The sequence below is a fragment of the Salmo salar genome, chromosome 17, assembly GCF_965601325.2.
Source record: "Salmo salar chromosome 17, fSalSal1, whole genome shotgun sequence".
Classification (NCBI taxonomy): domain Eukaryota; kingdom Metazoa; phylum Chordata; class Actinopteri; order Salmoniformes; family Salmonidae; genus Salmo; species Salmo salar.
In genome coordinates, this window is record NC_138307.1 from 66,819,119 (window position 1) to 66,841,002 (window position 21,884).

The 21,884-nt window shown below is 46.3% G+C and overlaps 1 protein-coding gene across 1 annotated transcript in view; it reads right to left on the reverse strand.

The window, feature by feature from the left end:
* The window catches only part of LOC106609571 (staphylococcal nuclease domain-containing protein 1), a 348,667-nt gene that overhangs the window by 280,622 nt on the left and 46,161 nt on the right, over window positions 1-21,884 (reverse strand). The window contains exons 11-13 of the mRNA XM_045700024.2: window positions 16,848-16,949; window positions 3,052-3,158; window positions 274-384 (exon numbers count right to left, since the gene is read on the reverse strand). Of these exons, the coding sequence (XP_045555980.2) occupies window positions 274-384; window positions 3,052-3,158; window positions 16,848-16,949 (320 nt within the window). The remainder of the gene's footprint in view (window positions 1-273; window positions 385-3,051; window positions 3,159-16,847; window positions 16,950-21,884) is intronic.

Here is a 21,884-nt window from a genome sequence, read left to right on the forward strand (position 1 = left end):
GAATTCGTATTGTATCTCTAGGGGGAATTCGTATCGTATCCCTAGGGGGAATTCGTATCGTATCCCTAGGGGGAATTCGTATTGTATCTCTAGGGGGAATTCGTATCGTATCCCTAGGGGGAATTCGTATTGTATCCCTAGGGGGAATTCACTTCTGTTGTTGCATGAGCGTGACAGAAAGCATTTTAATTTAAAGGGAGGTTTAGTCAAGCTAGTTAAATCAGTCAGGTTTAGTTTTCAGCAGTAGAAACCATTTTGGGGCACTGTGCTTACCGTGCCTCTGCAGCCAGTAGCTCGTCGTAGTGGGATGAGCGCTGGTCATCATCCTGTCTGTAGCGGATGACCGTGGCGAAACCTTTACTGACCAACGCCTCGGCTATGTTACTGTGGAGGGAGAGAGAGAGAACAGAGAGTGAGTGAGAGAGACAGAGAGAGTGAGTGAGAGAGACAGAGAGAGTGAGTGAGTGAGTGAGTGAGTGAGTGAGTGAGTGAGTGAGTGAGTGAGTGAGTGAGTGAGTGAGTGAGTGAGTGAGTGAGTGAGTGAGTGAGTGAGTGAGTGAGTGAGTGAGTGAGTGAGTGAGTGAGTGAGTGAGTAGAGTGAGAGAGTGAGAGAGTGAGTGAGTGAGTGAGTGAGTGAGTGAGTGAGTGAGTGAGTGAGTGAGTGAGTGAGTGAGTGAGAGAGAGAGTGAGAGAGTGAGTGAGTGAGTGAGTGAGTGAGTGAGTGAGTGAGACAGAGTGAGTGAGTGAGAGATAGAGAGAGTGAGAGATACAGAGAGAGGAAGACAGAGAGAGAGAAAGTGAGGTGATTTTAACCAGTGTTTATTTATCAACCCAGTTATTAGATACAGTAGAAAGCGTCAAGGCTGCAACACGGCCCATCAACACACCAAAAAGGGCGTGGGGGCAAGCCCAGAAACACAGAAGAAACACAAGCCCAGAAACACTGAAGAAACACAAGCCCAGAAACACAGAAGAAACACAAGCCCAGAAACACTGAAGAACAACAGAAGAAAGCTTAAAGAAAATGTGAAAGACAATGACTAACAAGCAAGTCAAGGTCCCAGCAACATGGTGAGGTGAGAGAGACCTTCCAACCACAGCAACCAGAGGCTGCATTGTTATTTCACAACCACAGAAAGAGGGGGAAGGTGAGAGATAGAAGTAGAAAATAACGGGTGAGAGTTCGATGGAAGGGCTCTGCAGTTAGCTCAGAGCCCTTAGGCGTCCATGGAACAGCTAAAGTGGATGGGAGTGAGTGCACTCGGTGCAGGCTTGTCTTTCCAAAATGTTTTGTTAGCCGTTCGGCATGCCAAGAACGTAATTGAGAAAGTTTGGTGGTTCCTTGTCGTGGTGAAATGTTTTTATTAGGGTTTCTGTTCAGATCAGTTGGAGAGGGGGATGAGGCAGAGACAGGCAGGCAGAGAGAATAAAAACAGGAGGAGTCTAGTAAACTGCCATCAACTGAGATACAGAGTCAAAAAGAAAAGAGAAAAAACAGTAACAGTAATTTCCCCGTCCTCACTTTGTTTCATTTCTCGGTCTTTTCTAAATTGTGACAAATTGAGCAACACATCATGACAGTGGCTTTAATGACTTTCACATCTTGTGAATGGAAATGTGGAGGCAGATCAGCTAACACTGCAAAAATGTTGGACTAAGTGTTGCAAATTGCCTTCAAATTAGACACTTAAAAAAAGTTGAAAAAGCATATTGTTTTCTTTTCACAGATCTCACATGACTGGGATGGATGAAAACAACATGGGGGATCTTTCACTTTGACCCATCCAGGTTGTCAGATTAGTGCTTGTTCCAAAGATTATAAATTAAGGTAGAATAAATACAAAGGCAAGTCAGTTTAAAGAACAAACTCTTATTTACTGAATGACTTAGCCTGCCTGACTGTATGCATTTATAAAGTATGAGGAAATGAGGTTGACGTGTCCTTGGGAAATCAGACAACCTTTAATAATACAACCCTAAATTAGCCTAAAAGCAGGGTACGGTCAAACAGGCCTTTTCCACAACCCTCTCCACCAGTCCCCACTCCAATACTAACAATCTCAATGGTAGTGGTATCTAGGACGTAGGCTGCTAGCCTGCTGGCACTAGCCATCTCCAGCTAGCCCCCCTGCTGTGCCCCTCTCCCTCGCCTTGTGCTAAACGGGTAGAGGGGTCTGGCTCACCACGTGGAGAGAAATATGGTGCGCCATAAGACGCGCGCGCGCGCACGCACAGACACACACGCCACACACACACACACACACACACACACACACACACACACACACACACACACACACACACAGCACCTCAGAGCCTGAGGGTGGCCCGGCCACCTGTTACCCACAATGCACCGCAGTGCGTCTGGCTGGTAATTGGGTGACCTACGCTGGCCCGGCGTCGCTGCTAACTAGCGGTGTCGTGTGATAAGGGGGCTAGCAGATGAAAGGAGAGGTACTCCGTAGCTCCAGAACATGTCTTAAAAAGGTCTTTCTTCCATTTGTATGAGTGAAAACAACCTCAGAGGGCGTAGCCGGGCGACATGTTGACGTGAAGGGGTGTGAATGAACTGTGTGGCTTGCCCACGTTGGTTGCTCTTTAATGCAGTAGGCCTGTACTGTGTACATTTAACCTGTTCTCTTGGGCTTTTGTTGAGCTTTTATTTCTCGTTGAACTGTCTTGTCCTTGTCCATTACATCAGTGGCCTACAGACAGATATTCACTTCAACTGATTCAAAGGAATATAGATATATATGGCCTAGATCAGTCCCCTTCAATCATTGTTCCAGTCCAGTACTAACACCCAATTCAACTTTCCAACGGTTGAAATGCAGTAAGTCTGAGCTGATTCTGCTGTGTTACTACTGGACTAGAACAAAGCTCTGCACTTACTATAGGTGTTTCCAGAGCCAGGACTGACAAACGCTGAGGAGTCTGGACTCCTCATCCTGTCTACAAGCAAGGTGACAGACGGGGTGAACAGACATGTTGGGGGTCAGCAGAGGTTGAGAGTGCAGGGGGAAAAGTCGGTGTTGAGATAGGTGTACTCACATGCCGCCGATGGTGACGGTGGCACAGGTGCGTTCTGCAAAGGCGGGGATGGTGCTGGTCTCTGAGGAGCTGGTGGCAGCTCTGATGTAGTCCACCGTGACGTTCACCTGAAACGCCATGTCACAGGAAATGATGTCAATGCCATGTGACAGGAAATGATGTCAAAACTCTGAAGGCTGATTTAAAAGAGCCACCGTGTCTTCAGTGGATTAGGGACCTCAAGTACTCACTGTCACCGTCATGGAATATAGGGTTGAAGACAACGTATGACTGCACACGTGGGGAGATTCAGTCAATGTTTCAACATAATTTATTTAGCCATTATGTCGGCCTATCATTCATGACTAACATTAGTGATGGGGGAATCGATAAAGTTACAAAACGCTAGTATTTTTCCTTCATAGCTTGTTCTCCATCTTCTTTTTAAGTAGGAAGCCAATTTGTTTTCAGCACATTTACATGACTGATCAAAACTAGTTTTCTCATGACTCTCTTGTACCTCCTCAGCAGACATATGCAGAGCAATATGTTTGGAACATCAAATCGTAATAAAATCACAGTATCGACTAGTTTTTCAAATAATTTGAAATACTGGTCATGAAAATGCAATAGCCAGAAGAGAGGGGTGTGTGGTGTGTGTGTGTGTGTGTGTACGTGTGTGGGCTAGTTTACAAGGTCACCCCCAGTCAGTGTGAATCATGTCAGGCTGGACTGTAGATCTCCCCAGAGGAGCACTGGGGCTGTTTATAACTCCACACTCACAAACACACTCACACGCACGCGCCCACACAACCAAGAGGTGGCAGATTGCTATCAAACACAGACAGGCCCAGCAGCACACAGCAGGAGGAGGAAAAACAGCGTTTAGATAGGGAACAACCATTTCCCCCATTCCTCCCTTCCTGGCCGACAGAGCAAACAGAAGCAGGGAAGCAGGGATGAATACGATAGGTGGGGACAGGCAATGACATTCCCTAAGCCCAGGATGGGAGCAACAGGGAATCTACAATCTGGGAATCTCTTGGCCTGCGTTTTTCCTCCATCATACAGTTGAGCAAACAAAGAGCTATTCCTTTAGAGAGAGAACGAGAACGTTAGAGAGAGAGAGAGGGAGAGAGAGAGAGAGAGAGAGAGAGGGAGAGAGAGAGAGAGAGAGACGGAGAGAGAGAGAGAGAGAGAGAGAGAGAGAGAGAGGGAGAGGTCCCAACCGTCCCAGATGTTGGGGTCATAAAGAGACGGGAGAGGAGACGAGGGGGGCGTTGTCATTAAACTGAGGGCCTCGCTGGACAAGGACACGGTGATGGAGGGTAGACAGGATTATAGGAAATGGATGTCCCAGCATGCTCTCTGCTAAGTTGGCGTCTGGCGAGGGTGGGTGGTAAGATGGGGATGTGAGAGAGTGGTAGAACGGCCTAGCTACGAGAGGGTTTGGGGCTACAGTGTAACTGTAAAAGGGGCCTAAAAGGTGTCGTACTACAATTGAGGACTATGTGGAGCGATGTAGCGTTTTCTACAACAATAGGGCACAATCGTAGGGTTTGTCATTGGTAGCCTAGCGGTTACAGAGTTTGGCCAGTAACCAAAAGGTTGCTGGTTCGAATACCTGAGCAGACAAGGTGAAAAATCTGTTGATGTGGCACTTAACCCTAATTTGCTCCAGGGCCCCGTACTACTATGGCTGACCCTGTGTAAAACAACACATTTCACTGCCTCTATCTAGTGTATATGACAAAATATATTTCATTCGACAAAATGACTGAAGCATTTACTAACTAGCCTAAATGTTATTATATGTGACTGTTACTATAAGTCTTCAGAGGCCATTACATCTATTTTCATGTTAAAGTAGACCTAACAGAATGAGTAGAAAGTTCCCCTATTACAAACCAAAACACAAGGAAAGGCTCAACTTCCACTTAATATAGAAAACTGCCTGGACTACCCAACATATTACTGTCAATAACATTGGTATAAGATGCTCTTAGTAATATTACCGCTAGCAAAAACACAAACACACACTTCATGACAGAAAATAAGCATAACAACCCAATCGGCATAATGGAAATTTCATTTAGCGCAGACTTCCTGCCGAGGCTCCTCATTTTCCCACAGCGGAACACGGCTGTAAGCTTTTTGTGCCTCAACAAATAAAGGCATTTATTCCTCCCATAAAAGATGGTTTTGGTTCATTTGTGCTTTGTGTCGCGTCTCCTCCCGAATCTACACATCTTCTGTACTGGCTCTGCATCGTTGGGCAGGGATAATGACTTTAGATGAGGGAAGGAGGAAGAGCGTGAGAGAGGGAGGAGAAAAAGGAGAAGAGATGAAGGAGAGGAGCAGAGATGGAGAGAAAGAGAGGAGAGGAGCAGAGATGGAGAGAAAGAGGGGAGAGGAGCAGAGATGGAGAGAAAGAGAGGAGAGGAGCAGAGATGGAGAGAAAGAGGGGAGAGGAGCAGAGATGGAGAGAAAGAGGGGAGAGGAGCAGAGATGGAGAGAAAGAGAGGAGAGGAGCAGAGATGGAGAGAAAGAGGTAGAGAACGATTAGATGAAAAAAATGAGGACAAAAGCAGAAGAGGAAGGAGACGGAAAAAGGAATAGAACAGATTCTCAGCAGAGCACGACAGAGAGGGAGAGAGTCTGACCCCATTAAGTAAAGTGATGATAGATTAAAAGGTTTGACAAAGCGATGGTAGATTAGAGGACCGAGCAGATTCTCCACAGACCAGTGTGCAGATCTCAAGATAGAGAAGTCATTTAGAAGAGACCCCTAGAGGAGAGGACTGGAGGGGGATATCTGATGAGGAGGGGAGGAAATGCGTTTGTTCCGACTGGGATCAGGGGCTCGCCGATTCGCTTAACTGTGCGTGTGTGCGCGCGTCTGTGTAGATATCCGAGTGTAGGTGTACAATAAATAAAAAGCATGCTTGGTCTGACACAGGGCTGTTTTGTTTCAGAGCTCCCCACACCAACCACAGTGTGAGTGGTTGAGTTGAATAGTCTGGAGCAAGGTGCAGTGGGGAAAGTCTGTAATACATATTTTATGGATTAAAAACTGAGCCTCGGCTCTGCTCAAACACACAGCTGTAAATCCACCGTCTTAAAGCCCAGGGTGGAGAGAGGAAGAGAGACATGACTTCATAGCAGTGTTGATATGCTCAGATGCCCCGGTGTGGTTAACAACACAGTAAAAGCAGCTGGCTATCATTTAGGGAAGTAGGGTGAACTGCAAACTCCACACAAAGTCCCATCTGGGATCTGGACCTGGGGACCTAGTGACTCCTGTGAAATGAGCAGGCATGTATAAAGAGAAACACACAAACACGTGTGCATACCGCAATACACACACACACACACACACACACACACACACACACACTGCTCCCACTATAGTCAAACTGGCAACACAAACACCACGGTGTCTCACTTTACATTCCCACACGTTATAAAAACAAGATGAAAAAACTGCCATTCTCTGTACTACACTCACGCAGCAGTACAGGAGCCACTTTCAGCGGGACGGGATTATCCGAATGTGCTCTCCCCTGATAAGTGGATTAATGCAACGTTTTCATTGGACTTTTTCTGCTGAGGCTGAGACCCGGCGCATAGAAAAGAGGAACAGCACTACTTATAAAGTTAACCAAATCTAGCTTTGGATTATGTCACCAAGCGAAACAGCTATTTCAATACGGGGAGAGTCGAGAGAGAGCGAGAGAGAGAAAGAGACAGAAATAGAGAGAGCAGAAAGCACTTCTCTGCAGAGTTACCTTCATTACCCGACATTAATAAACTTCTCAGGCTTTCTGGCGTCTCTGTCAGTGTGTTGAGGGATAGAAGGAAGAGAAGCGACCTGAAATGGACTCCGGTCCAGTCTAACCACCTGAGGCTTGTGTACAGCACTTCAGGGCCCATACTCACAGCAGCTGATAGTAGGAGCGCTGATACAGGATAAGTCTTTGAAAATTCAGAACCAATCAAATGATATGGATTATATACTGCTCAAAAAAATAAAGGGAACACTTAAACAACACAATGTAACTCCAAGTCAATCACACTTCTGTGAAATCAAACTGTCCACTTAGGAAGCAACACTGATTGACAATAAATTTCACATGCTGTTGTGCAAATGGAAGAGACAACAGGTGGAAATTATAGGCAATTAGCAAGACACCCCCAATAAAGGAGTGGTTCTGCAGGTGGAGACCACAGACCACTTCTCAGTTCCTATGCTTCCTGGCTGATGTTTTGGTCACTTTTGAATGCTGGCGGTGCTTTCACCCTAGTGGTAGCATGAGACGGAGTCTACAACCCACACAAGTGGCTCAGGTAGTGCAGCTCATCCAGGATGGCACATCAATGCGAGCTGTGGCAAGAAGGTTTGCTGTGTCTGTCAGCGTAGTGTCCAGAGCATGGAGGCGCTACCAGGAGACAGGCCCGTACATCAGGAGATGTGGAGGAGGCCGTAGGAAGGCAACAACCCAGCAGCAGGACCGCTACCTCCGCCTTTGTGCAAGGAGGAGCAGGAGGAGCACTGCCAGAGCCCTGCAAAATGACCTCCAGCAGGCCACAAATGTGCATGTGTCTGCTCAAACGGTCAGAAACAGACTCCATGAGGGTGGTATGAGGGCCCGACGTCCACAGGTGGGGGTTGTGCTTACAGCCCAACACCGTGCAGGACGTTTGGCATTTGCCAGAGAACACCAAGATTGGCAAATTCGCCACTGGCGCCCTGTGCTCTTCACAGATGAAAGCAGGTTCACACTGAGCACGTGACAGACGTGACAGTCTGGAGACGCCGTGGAGAACGTTCTGTGCCTGCAACATCCTCCAGCATTACCGGTTTGGCGGTGGGTCAGTCATGGTGTGGGGTGGCATTTCTTTGGGGGGCCGCACAGCCCTCCATGTGCTCGCCAGAGGTAGCCTGACTGCCATTAGGTACCGAGATGAGATCCTCAGACCCCTTGTGAGACCATATGCTGGTGCGGTTGGCCCTGGGTTCCTCCTAATGCAAGACAATGCTAGACCTTATGTGGCTGGAGTGTGTCAGCAGTTCCTGCAAGAGGAAGGCATTGATGCTATGGACTGGCCCGCCCGTTCCCCAGACCTGAATCCAATTGAGCACATCTGGGACATCATGTCTCGCTCCATCCACCAACGCTACGTTGCACCACAGACTGTCCAGGAGTTGGCGGATGCTTTAGTCCAGGTCTGGGAGGAGATCCCTCAGGAGACCATCCGCCACCTCATCAGGAGCATGCCCAGGCGTTGTAGGTAGGTCATACAGGCACGTGGAGGCCACACACACTACTGAGCCTCATTTTGACTTGTTTTAAGGACATTACATCCAAGTTGGATCAGCCTGTAGTGTGGTTTTCCACATTAATTTTGAGTGTGACTCCAAATCCAGACCTCCATGGGTTGAGAAATTGGATTTCCATTGATTATTTTTGTGTGATTTTGTTGTCAGCACATTCAACTATGTAAACAAAAAAGTATTTAATAAGATTACTTCATTCATTCAGATCTAGGATGTGTTATTTTAGTGTTCCCTTTATTTTTTTGAGCAGTGTATATATGATATGGAGCTGATCCTATATCAGCACTCCTAATCTTGTGAATAGCAACCTGAAGTCTATGGCCTGAGATTGTATCCATCCCCTCTCTTGTTTTCCTTTCATCGCCGTGTGTGTGGGTGTTAAGAGGTCAATAACACTTGGACACGTTTGAATGAAAAAAAAACGATAACTGGGATTCAAAACAAATGTTCCCCTCACGCATCAAGAGAACGTTGGAATTGAGATGCAATCTGGTTAAATTCTCTGTTGAACTTTATATTCTTAAATGTAGAAAAACAATGTTGTTGAAATGACTAATCCCTGAAACTTGGTTATTAAAATGTATTGAAAGAGGTTTTATTGTAGCCCAGAATCATTAAGAGGGTAGTTTGGTATTTTCCTCCACCACTTGTGCAAAGAATAACCAACTACCTCAGTCACACATTAACAGCTCTTAACTGATGCTCTGACATCCATTTGATATGGACCCAGCCTCTGATAACAGAAACCCTTTGAATATGAATATTGGACACGCTTCATAACAGATGAAAAGTATCTCAGCCATCTTGATAGAGACGGAGACATCATCATCATTATATACATCTCTTAAAGTGGAGCACTTTGAGGCTTCCTCTGGCTGTCTGCCAACTTACTAAACAGACACTTCAAATGATTGATTGATTGATTGAGTTTATTGTATTTCAGTGTTGTACAACTTTTATGCTTAGGTTGATGACAATAGTGTTCTGTGGGGAAAAGTTGGTTCAATTCCCAACAACCACCATTGGTGGACTGTATGATACAACCTTTGACCTGTCATGTAAAACCCTCTTTAGGACCACTCGGGACTGAAGAGGGGCACATTCTGATGAGGGATGCCCAGCGGGTGAACCCAATTTGGGGATGGCAGCTCTCCTTGCACGCCGTCCCACCGGATTTCGAGGGAGCGAAAATAACTTGTTAAACTGATGTAGTCTGCCGTGCTGTGTGAGGCGAGGGCAGAGCGCGGGCGGCTCGTTGCTGGGGCTTTCGGGCGTACCGTGCCCTCCCGAGCACCAGACGTGTCTGAAAATACCGCAGAGTACCACCGTGTCAAGTCCCAATTACCCCGCTGATGAAGTAAAGCGATGGTGCCAGTCGTGCCGAGCAGAGCTAAGAGCACTAAAAGAACCCAGTGCAGGTTCTCAAATGAGACCAGGCTCAAAGGCTTTAGTACTACATTTAAACGTTAGTCATTCAGAACACCATCTTATCTAGAGCCACCTACAGGAGCAATTGGGGTTGTGCCTTGCTCAAGGGCACCTAGTCGGCTCGGGGATTCAAACCAGCAATCTTTGGGTTATTGGCCCTAACGCTCTTAACCGCTAGGCTACCTGCCACCTACAGTACTGTCAAATCTCTGCTGTCCTTCTTTGTGTTTGCTGTGGAGGTAAAATGATGGTGTCTGTGGTGGCCAGCGAAGCAGGAGAGATAAAAGCAGCCCGTGGACATGATCAGAGAATTCCCTCTAATTGTTTCTGTAGTAAAAACACTGGTCCTTCTGCATAGCAGGAAACAAAAGTGTTGGTAGGACTGTTAAATGTGCTCGTTGGATGGTTTAGCTTCCACACTTAGTGAACTGGGTTCACTGACATTTCCCTTTTCTGCAGTCAAAATGGGATCCAAGCAGAGTCAAAGATCAGCATTTTAGCCCTTTTCCTTCCATGTACGTATTGGTACACTCACCCTCGTCTCACACCATTGTACCCTTACATCAATACAACACTTGATGCAGCTAATCATCTCAGATTACTCCTTGTCGTGCTTTCTAACTCTGGTTGCCATGGCGGCCGAGGGCAGTGAACCTACCTTCAAGGTAAAAATAGTTTGGGTATCAACATTTATCTAAGAACCACCCGAAAAAACGTGTCTATTCTCAGCCGAGCCGTGTCTTAGCAAAAACACAGGCTATTAAAGAACGGGAGGAAACTAGTGCTCAGCCAGGGTTTCAAATACTTAATAATTGTTGCCCGTTTGAGCTGGGGAGCCTCAATATACCAATAGAAAACGCTCTGTTGCTAAATATTTTAATTCGGACTTGATTATATTGTACTGTTTTCCTTTTGTAACCTTAAATAGTGAATACAAATCAAATCAAAAGAACGGGGGAATGTTTGAGTCTCATGCTGTATGGATTGGGCTACAGCGAACAGTGAACTGAAGCTCTACACCTAAACCGTCATCACTTCAAAGGAATAGGAACAAACGGGGGAGGGCCTAGCCTTCTAAAGGAATATACTGCGATGGATGAACACAGTGCCGTACTCTCAGCTTTTATAATGACTGAATGGGAGAGGTGGAGGAATCGAATCAAGGATGAGGGGCAAAGAAGAATGAGAGGATAAATACGTGGATGCTGGATTGAAATGCCATTTGAAAATCATTTGACATACATTAGCTGGGCTTGATTGAGCATGCCTGTTGCAATGGAACCAATAGAATAGTCGCAAAAGTTCCAACCCCCCGCCAAACTGGCACTCCATGCAAGGCTAAAGCAATCGCTGAAAGGATTTGAACGCTTTCAAAATAGTGTTTCAATCCAGGTCTGGTTGGTGTCTCATGCACCTTCCCGGATTATATAATCCATTTGAGATATAGACTTAGCTGACATGCGATGATTTTAGAGTCATGCATTCATAACTGTAGATACGTCTACTAATTCTGATGCCTCTGTGCATCTACACGTTTCAATCAAGGCCTAATCTAAACCACAAGGCCGGGGTGATTAATAGTGTGGTTAATGCAGAAACAAATCATACCACCATGGCTGGATCTTCTGGGCTGACTACATCTCTACCTTCAATGAATTAGAAAACGAGGAGCTGGAGCGGAAAACCTGCAAAATACCCTGAACACGCACTCACACTCATTTAAACAGACCATGAACAGCTGCGCACACAACCACAAAATCGCTTGTACACACAAACTCTCCCCCTCACACACAGACCACCACCAATCAAACTCTCTCCCTCACACACAGACCACCACCAATCAAACTCTCCCCCTCACACACAGACCACCACCAATCAAACTCTCCCCCTCACACACAGACCACCACCAATCAAACGCTCTCCCTCACACACAGACCACCACCAATCAAACGCTCTCCCTCACACACAGACCACCACCAATCAAACGCTCTCCCTCACACACAGACCACCACCAATCAACCGCTCTCCCTCACACACAGACCACCACCAATCAAACGCTCTCCCTCACACACAGACCACCACCAATCAAACGCTCTCCCTCACACACAGACCACCACCAATCAACCTCTCTCCCTCACACACAGACCACCACCAATCAAACTCTCTCCCTCACACACAGACCACCACCAATCAAACTCTCTCCCTCACACACAGACCACCACCAATCAAACTCTCTCCCTCACACACAGACCACCACCAATCAACCTCTCTCCCTCACACACAGACCACCACCAATCAAACTCTCTCCCTCACACACAGACCACCACCAATCAAACTCTCTCCCTCACACACAGACCACCACCAATCAAACTCTCTCCCTCACACACAGACCACCACCAATCAAACTCTCTCCCTCACACACAGACCACCACCAATCAAACTCTCTCTCTCCCTCACACACAGACCACCACCAATCAAACTCTCTCTCTCCCTCACACACAGACCACCACCAATCAAACTCTCTCTCTCCCTCACACACAGACCACCACCAATCAAACTCTCTCTCTCCCTCACACACAGACCACCACCAATCAAACTCTCTCTCTCCCTCACACACAGACCACCACCAATCAAACTCTCTCTCTCCCTCACACACAGACCACCACCAATCAAACTCTCTCTCTCCCTCACACACAGACCACCACCAATCAAACTCTCTCTCTCCCTCACACACAGACCACCACCAATCAAACTCTCTCCCTCACACACAGACCACCACCAATCAAACTCTCTCTCTCCCTCACACACAGACCACCACCAATCAAACTCTCTCCCTCACACACAGACCACCACCAATCAAACGCTCTCCCTCACACACAGACCACCACCAATCAAACTCTCTCCCTCACACACAGACCACCACCAATCAAACTCTCCCCCTCACACACAGACCACCACCAATCAAACTCTCTCCCTCACACACAGACCACCACCAATCAAACTCTCTCCCTCACACACAGACCACCACCAATCAAACGCTCTCCCTCACACACAGACCACCACCAATCAAACTCTCTCCCTCACACACAGACCACCACCAATCAAACTCTCTCCCTCACACACAGACCACCACCAATCAAACGCTCTCCCTCACACACAGACCACCACCAATCAAACTCTCTCCCTCACACACAGACCACCACCAATCAAACTCTCTCCCTCACACACAGACCACCACCAATCAAACTCTCTCCCTCACACACAGACCACCACCAATCAAACTCTCTCCCTCACACACAGACCACCACCAATCAAACTCTCTCCCTCACACACAGACCACCACCAATCAAACTCTGACTCCAGGCACAGGAATGATTGAGTTGTTTTCTAACAGACCCAGGAGTACAACTTCTCTCCGTAAACCACAGCACCACTAGAGTGCTTCTCCTGGACTGTCAATGTGCTGGACGTTTATAGTGGATGAAACAGAAGCGATGGAGGACATGAATGACGGTAAAAAAGGTACTTCTCATTTCCCACTCCGGTGTTAATGTGATGTCACTGTTAAGTAGCTCTCTGTAGCCGTGGAGGTACATCCAGCTGTAGTAAGCGCAACACAGGGTCCACAGGCCAATTCACTGACAAACGCCAGGTTCAGCTTGCTTATATAGAGCAGGTAGTACCCGTTTGCTGAAATGGTTGTGAGAACGCGAAGTTCGCAAAGTTTCGAGAGCACTTTCACGAGGTGCTGAAACACAAAATTAGTCTCGACCACCGAGAATGGGTGCATATCCACAGCTATAAACATACTTCAGAATGCTGTTCATTGACTACAGCTCAGCGTTCAACACCATAGTGCCCACAAAGCGCATCACTAAGCTAAGGACCCTGGGACTAAACAACTCCCTCTGCAACTGGATCCTGGACTTCCTGGCGGTCAGCCCCCAGGTGATAAGGGTAGGCAACAACATGCTGATCCTCAACACTGGGGCCCCTCAGGGGTGCGTGCTTAGTCCCCTCCTGTACTCCCTGTTCACCCACGACTGCGTGGCCAGGCACGACTCCAACACCATCATTAAGTTTGCTGACGACACAACAGTGGTAGGCCTGATCACCGACAATGATGAGACAGCCTATAGGGAGGAGGTCAGAGACCTGGCAGTGTGTTGCCAGGACAACAACCTCTCCCTCAATGTGAGCAAGGCAAAGGAGCTGATCGTGGACTACAGGAAAAGGAGAGTCGAACATTAACTATTATGGTCCAAACACACCAAGACAGTTGTAAAGAGGGCACGACAACACCTTTTCCCCCTCAGGAAACTGAAAAGATTTGTCATGGGTCCCCAGATCCTTAAAATGTTATACAGCTGCACCATCAAGAGCATCCTGACCGGTTGCATCACCGCCTGGTATGGCAACTGTTCGGCATCTGACCGTAAGGAGCTATAGAGGGTGTAATGTGTACGGCTCAGTACATCACTGGGGCCAAGCTTCCTACCATCCAGGACCTATCTACTAGGCAGTGTCAGAGGAAGGACCAAAAAGTTGTCAGAGACTCCAGTCACCCAAGTTCTCTCTGCTACCACACGGCAAGCGGTACCAGAGTGCCAAGTCTTGGACAAAAAGGCTCCTTAACAGCTTCTACCCCCCAGGCCATAAGGCTGCTAATCAAATGGCCACCCGGACTATTTACATTGACTGACACCACCCCCCCCTTTGTTTTTACACTGCTGCTACTGGCTGTTTATTATCTATGCATAGTCACTACACAAATGACCTTGACTAACCTGTACCCCTGCATATTGACTCCGGTTCCCCCTGTATATAGTCTCGTTATTGTTATGTCATTTTCTTGTGTTACTTTTAGATTATTCTTTTATTTTCACTTTAGTTTATTAACTATATTTCTTGAACTGCATCATTGGTTAAAGCCTCGTAAGTAAGCGCTCCACGGTAAGGTCTACACCTGTTGTATTCGGCGCATGTGACAAATAAAATGGTATTTGATTTGACCTATCACTCTTGTAATTTATTTTGCCTGGTCAGAATCAGCTGTGAAGGGCTGCTTCAATTCAGAGGGGAGACGAAGTTGTTGGGTTTTTTTGTCTCCAGTGGTAGGAATACTGAGGTGATGTCGGCGTAAATGTGTCAACATGTTTCATGTTTGAGGTGTTGGCAGCTGCATCGGCTATTCTCGTTGAGCAGGAGAGACAACCTCTGTCCATCGCCGTTGTGCTCTTGTGGGAAGCCAAAATGTTCCCAAACTGGAGATTAACCAATGGAGAATCCTCCTGGTTTATCGACCCCAGCCCTCGCCATTGTACAGAACTAGTTTGCAGCTGCGCCTCACAAAAGGACAGCTTGAAATGCGCCAATTAACATTTGAATTTTGATTACAATGTGTGCATAGGCTCTGGATGTCTAACGGAATAGCCTGAAAACAAAACTCTGCTCAGATTTAGTCAAGAGGCATACAACGTAGTGCAGGCACAGCCTATAGGCACAGTGTTTAAAAAACCTTTTTGGGTTGACAGTGCGGACCGAACCAAGATCCCTGTACCGAACGGTTTGGTACGAATACATGTACCGTTACACCCATACCACACACAGAACTAATCATACAGCAAGAATGATCTCCTCTCACTCAGTTAAACCATGTTGGGGGTGGGGGGGGGGGGGCGTCATTTAACTGTGTTTTTGCACTTTGACAGACTCAGAACTTCTGGCTTGATTCAGTCTTCGCAAATCACAAATAGCACGCCGCAATCATTACTGTCGCTTCACTCTACACTAGCTTCGAGGGAGAATATAGAATATCGCCTCATTAAAAAATCATTAACATTGATGATTAAAACGAATATGAGGGGCGTGACGAGTTTCCAAACTCTTATTGAATACTGAACTCTCATGGCCCCTTGCTCGGTGTTGTGAAAAGCCCAGACGATTGTGTGTGCCTGCGTGTTCTGAAATCGCTCTTAAGCGTAGTACTTCGGGCCCTGCTGTGAAGACCAGGTAAACTACATTGGCCCAGCATGTATGGGCCCAACAAATCACTACTGACCCAAACACACAAAAATCCCCGTTTAAATCTGCAGAGCCACAGGGCTGGAGCCACACATGACTTCCGCCCAGAGGGATTGAGATGTAAGGCCCAGATCGGGAGCGACTAGATTGAATCTCCTGATTCAAATCAAATGGTCAGTCAGTGTATGAGGTAGGAGTGGAGGGACAACTCCCATGTCACTTGACATGAATCAAACAAGTTAAAATAGCAGGTGAGTTATTACAGGAGTGTGTGTGTGTTTCAAGACAACAGTTCAAGAAAGAAAACGGATGATCAAGACCAGTGGTTCCCATTGGGGGTACTTGGCCTATCCACAGGGGTACAGGAGAAGACTAAAACGCACATGACGGGGTACTTCAGGGGTACTGGAGAAGACTAAAACACACACACACGACGGGGTACTTCAGGGGCACTGGAGAAGACTAAAACACACACACACGACGGGGTACTTCAGGGGTACTGGAGAAGACTAAAACACACACACACGACGGGGTACTTCAGGGGCACTGGAGAAGACTAAAACACACACACACGACGGGGTACTTCAGGGGTACTGGAGAAGACTAAAACACACACACACGACGGGGTACTTCAGGGGTACTGGAGAAGACAAACACACACACACATGACGGGGTACTTCAGGGGCACTGGAGAAGACTAAAACACACACACACGACGGGGTACTTCAGGGGTACTGGAGAAGACAAACACACATGACGGGGTACTTCAGGGGTACTGGAGAAGACTAAAACACACACACACGACGGGGTACTTCAGGGGTACTGGAGAAGACTAAAACACACACACACGACGGGGTACTTCAGGGGTACTGGAGAAGACAAACACACATGACGGGGTACTTCAGTAATGGAAAAGGGATGGGAACCACTGATCTAGACTACACTAGATCTTCAGAGAGAGCCTCTGGAGCAGATCTAGTCAACTACAGCTCTACGTGAGTGGGACTTGTGGGCGTGGTTCTCTTACCTTCTTGCCAATGATCTTCTTCCTCATGAACTCACGGGCCTCAAACATGTAGGGGATGTCGTAGATGGGACGGAAACGCTTGTCTTTGTCTTTGTTCTTCTCCTGCAGAGAGAAAGGAGAAAGAGAGAGAGACAGCGAGATACAGGATGAGAACGAGAGAAGGGGAAAGCAGAGGGGGACAGAAAGAGAGAAAGTTATTAAAACGTCTTCAAACACTGACTTCCAGCCATCCCTCTCAACCTTCTTGTTTCTCTGCAGTGGCCCCGGCTCCCCCCCCCCCCTCTCTCTCTCTCTCTCTTTCTTCCCCACCAGTCTGAATCCCCACTGCACTGAAAGCTGCTGGGCTCAGTTGTTCACCGTTCCCACTCAGGAGTCCTGTCACTGGGGAGATGGGATGAGGACTGGTGCCATTGTTCCATCTGGATCATAAACACCCCGGCATGAATGACAGCATCACACACACACAAACACGTGCAAATACACACAAGGCAGGAACAGAACATAAATAGAACCCATTTGCATTTTCAAAAGAGTTATAATTTTTTTGTCCTCCTTCAGTATCAGGGACAGACACACAGAAACAGGAACACAACAACAATTACAGTGAATGACAAACACACCCACACAAAGAAATGACACGCACAAATGCAAAAAGAAATAAGGCTATGGATTACAATAGCTCTGTGTTTACCGCCCATTCTACCAAGACCATTATTATCTCTCCCCACACACACGGTGCTCGCCCTTTCCTCTCCTCCTTTGGGATGTTCTAGTTGTTTTCCTTTGGGTCGGTGCTGACACGTGCGCTGTGCAGCTGAGCATTTGGAAAGTTCTGGAGAAGAGGCAACAGGGGGCAGTGTGTGTCTCACAGGAGCATGGGCTTTGGGTGCAGAAGCCCACCCCTCAGTTTATAGAAAGAGAAACCAGCGTTACAAAACTGCGTCCACACCCACGCTCCATTTCCACTGGAACAGATTCCCTCTGAACGTGTCTACCTACGCTAGCCTAGCGCCCTTAGCGATTAGAGAACATCGTTCAAAAAGAGTTGACCTGACCGTGTGAGCAAGGCACCTGGCTTCACAGGAGGGACTCCAGCCACGGCAGAAATCACATAATCTTAACCGCCTAATGTGGTTTCCGTTAACCTCGGCCAAAGTGTAATGATGTTTGGGTCGATTAGGTCCCCCCCTCTCCCCCTCACCAGCTCAGTGAAGCGCAGCGCTTTTGAGAGGTAAGCTAATCAATCTCACACCTGGCCAATGGAACTCCCCTCCTGCTGATTCCCAGAGCCGCCAACCTCCATTTTGTTTCCGCTGGGGCTTATCACAAAGGCCTTTCATTGAAGCTCAGTTACCTTGGGATGAGGGGGTCTTTGGTATACTGCCTAGGGACTGAATCCACCATGATGTGTCTAAGGTGGTTTACCACATGACCTTTACCTCGGCGCACAGTTACATGGGTGTTAATAGGCTTTCACTGAGCGGACTCTCTGAAACTCCTCCATTTTGTGTCTGCCAAGGCCCATTATCAGCCGATGGTACCATGCCCAGATACAACTTCACTTGGGTCAAGACTACTCACACTACTTCACCTCGCAGAAAGACACTCAAACATTTGTTAATGAGGTGTTTCGCTCACGAAAGGATCCAAGTCAGGAGGGAAAAAATACCTAAATGTCAGCTGTACTGTATTGTGCCAATTAGAGAGAGAAAGAGACACACACACACACACACACACACGGAGAGAGAGAGAGACAGACCTATCGTCTCCCCTGTTCTACAGGAGTGTGAAACCCCTCAGGAGGAAGGAGAGAAAGAAGACTGACAGATAGCGAGGCAGACAGAGATTTGAGGAGGAAGATGAGGAAAAGAGGGGAAGAGAGGACAGCCTCTATCCATCTAAATCTCAAACTATAAATATCTGTGTAGAGATTCTATCCCCTAGAGCGGACACATCGAGCCCATGTGACCCAAGGACGCATCTAATGTCACCTTGTGTGAGGACACAGCGTCCCAGTAACCATGGCAATGGAACACAAAAATACAAGTGGCTGGGAGCAAGAGATGGAGAGATGGAACGATAGGCCCTAAATCATTTTTTTTTTTTTTTTTAAGAGGGCCATAAAACGATTCCACAAGGCCCGGGAATCGATAGGCGGTATTGATCCGTAGGAACCACACAATATTTTACAATGTGATGGGTCTAATGCATTTTGTATGACTCCAGCTACTGAGCCTTCACATAAACTGGCCATATAAACTAATATACTGTTCTGTCAACAATTGGCGATATCTAACATCAGACTCATCCTACTTCCACCTTTTACAGCGCATGATAGAAAATGCTAAAAAAACATTGCTCTGCCCATTTCACAGTCCTGTAGGCCCATTGATGTTCATGGTAGGTGGCATGTCTGTACAATACACACTCAAGCTAACTTAAGGCCTCAAAGGATGGCATCGATCTGTGATAAATGACACAGGACAGAGAGAAACAGGGGATGTGTTCTAATACCCATTAAAGCAGTCATTAACTTCTTTGGGAACGGGGGGGGGGGGGGGCAGTATTGAGTAGCTTGGATGAATAAGGTGCCCAGAGTAAACTGCCTGCTACTCAGGCCCAGAAGCTAGAATATGCATATAATTAGTAGATTTGGATATAAAACACTCTAAAGTTTCCTAAACTGTTAAAATAATGTCTGAGTATAACAGAACTCATATGGCAGGTGAAAACCTGAGAAAAATCCAACCAGGAAGTGGGAAATCTGAGGTTTGTAGTTTTTCAAGTGATTGCCTATCCAATATACAGTGTAAATGGGGTCAGATTGCACTTCCCAAGGTGTCCACTAGATGTCAACAGTCTTTAGAATGTTGTTTCAGGCTTCTATTGTGAAAGGGGAGCAAATAAGAGCTGTTTGAACCAGTGGTCTGGCTGAAAGCCTTTAGTTTAGTCACACGCGCGGCCGTGAGCACTTACTCCGTTCCCTTTCCTTTCCTTTCTAATGACAAAGGAATTGTCCGGTTGGAATATTATTGAAGATTTATGATAAAAACATCCTCAAGATTGATTATATACATTGTTTGACATGTTTCTACGAACTATAATGGAACTTTTGGGACTTTTCGTCTGGACTTTCTGAGCGCGCTTTGTGCATTTGGATTACTGGACTAAAACGCACAAACAAAAAGGAGGTATTTGGACATAAAGATTAACTTTATCAAACAAAACAAACATTTATTGTGGAACTGAGATTCCTGGGAGTGCATTCCGATGAAGATCAAAAGTAAGTGAATATTTATTACACTATTTCTGACTTTTGTTGACTCCAAAACATGGCGGGTATATGTATTGCTTGTTTTGGTGGCTGAGCGCTGTACTCAGATTATCGCATGGTGTGCTTTCACCGTAAAGCTTTTTTGAAATCTGACACAGCAGTTGCATTAAGGAGAAGTTTATCTATAATCCTATGCATAACACTTGTATCTTTCATCAAAGTTTATGATGAGTATTTCTGTAAATTGATGTGGCTCTCTGCAAAATCACCGGATGTTCTTTAGAGGCAAAACATTACTGAACATAACGCGCCAATGTAAACTGAGATTTTTGGATATAAATATGAATTTTATCGAACAAAACATACATGTATTGTGTAACATGAAGTCCTATGAGTGCCATCTGATGAAGATCAAAGGTTAGTGATTAATTTTCATCTCCATTTCTGCTTTTTGTGACTCCTCTCTTTGGCTGGAAAATGGCTATATGTTTTTTTGTGACTAGGCGCTGACCTAACATAATCGTATGGTCTGCTTTGGCCGTAAAGCCTTTTTGAAATCAGACACTGTGGCTGGATTAACAAGACGTTTATCTTTAAAATGGTGTATAATACTTGTCTGTTTGAGGAATTTTTATTATGAGATTTCTGTTTTGAATTTGGCGCCCTGCAATTTCACTGGCTGTTGTCGAGGTGGGACGCTAGCGTCCAACATATCCCAGAGAAGTTAACAGTGACAATATTGAAAGATAACAAGGAAAGGAAGCCATTTCAGAGGATTGAGGCAGTTGGATTTATAACCGTATGTATACTGTAAATACAATAAATTCCCTGGTTTCCCGAAGTCCTGGTTAGAGGATATCTGGAATTCCTTATTATTCCCTCCTACCATGGAAAACCAGGGAATTTCTTGAAAAAGGTCCCGTAATTTTGCAGCCCTAAACAAGAGTTATCCATAATTCACTGATTGAACACAAAAGAGGAAATCATATAGAATGGGCTAGCTAGTCAACGTGAAAGTGTCTCGGAGTCAGGTCCCCGTCCTTTCCCCCACCATTATATTCAATGCTACAACTGAAGGTCGTAGAGAAAGTCCTATTTGATGGCGATGCACTTAGTCCCAACGTGACACTAATATCAACATAATTCCCTCTGGGACTTATATTCTATTTGGGGTAAATTCCTTTCACTATAAATGACTCCTGGTTGAGACTAAATGTATGACTAGCACAAAAACATGACACTGGCTTGTAAAGAGCTGCGTAGCTGTAGGGGATTGAAAAAAACAAGTGGAGGGGTCACGACCTACTGACCCCGAGGATGGGGGTCATGTGGTGTGGAATGTGCTGGTATGGTGTAGGAGTGTGGGATTGGGGATGTGTGTGTGTACAGTGCCTTGTTAAAGTATTCCGACCCCATGGATTTCTTCACATTTTATTGTTATGTTTCTGAATATTGTGTATTCTTCTATTCACTCTGTCATTTAGTTCATCATTGTGGCGTCACGACAATATCAATCCATCCTCAGCTTTCTCCCATCACAGACACTGAACTCTATGTTCATTTCAAAATCAACAATGGCTTCATGGTAACATCCCTGAGCAGTTTCCATCCCCACCTGCACCTCAGTTCAGAAGGACAACTGCATCTTTGAGGTGCCTGAGTGGTTTGATACATCATCCACAGCATAATTATTGACCGTGCTTAGAGATATATTCAGTGTCTGATTTGTTATTGTTACCCATTTACCAATCACTGCCCTTCTT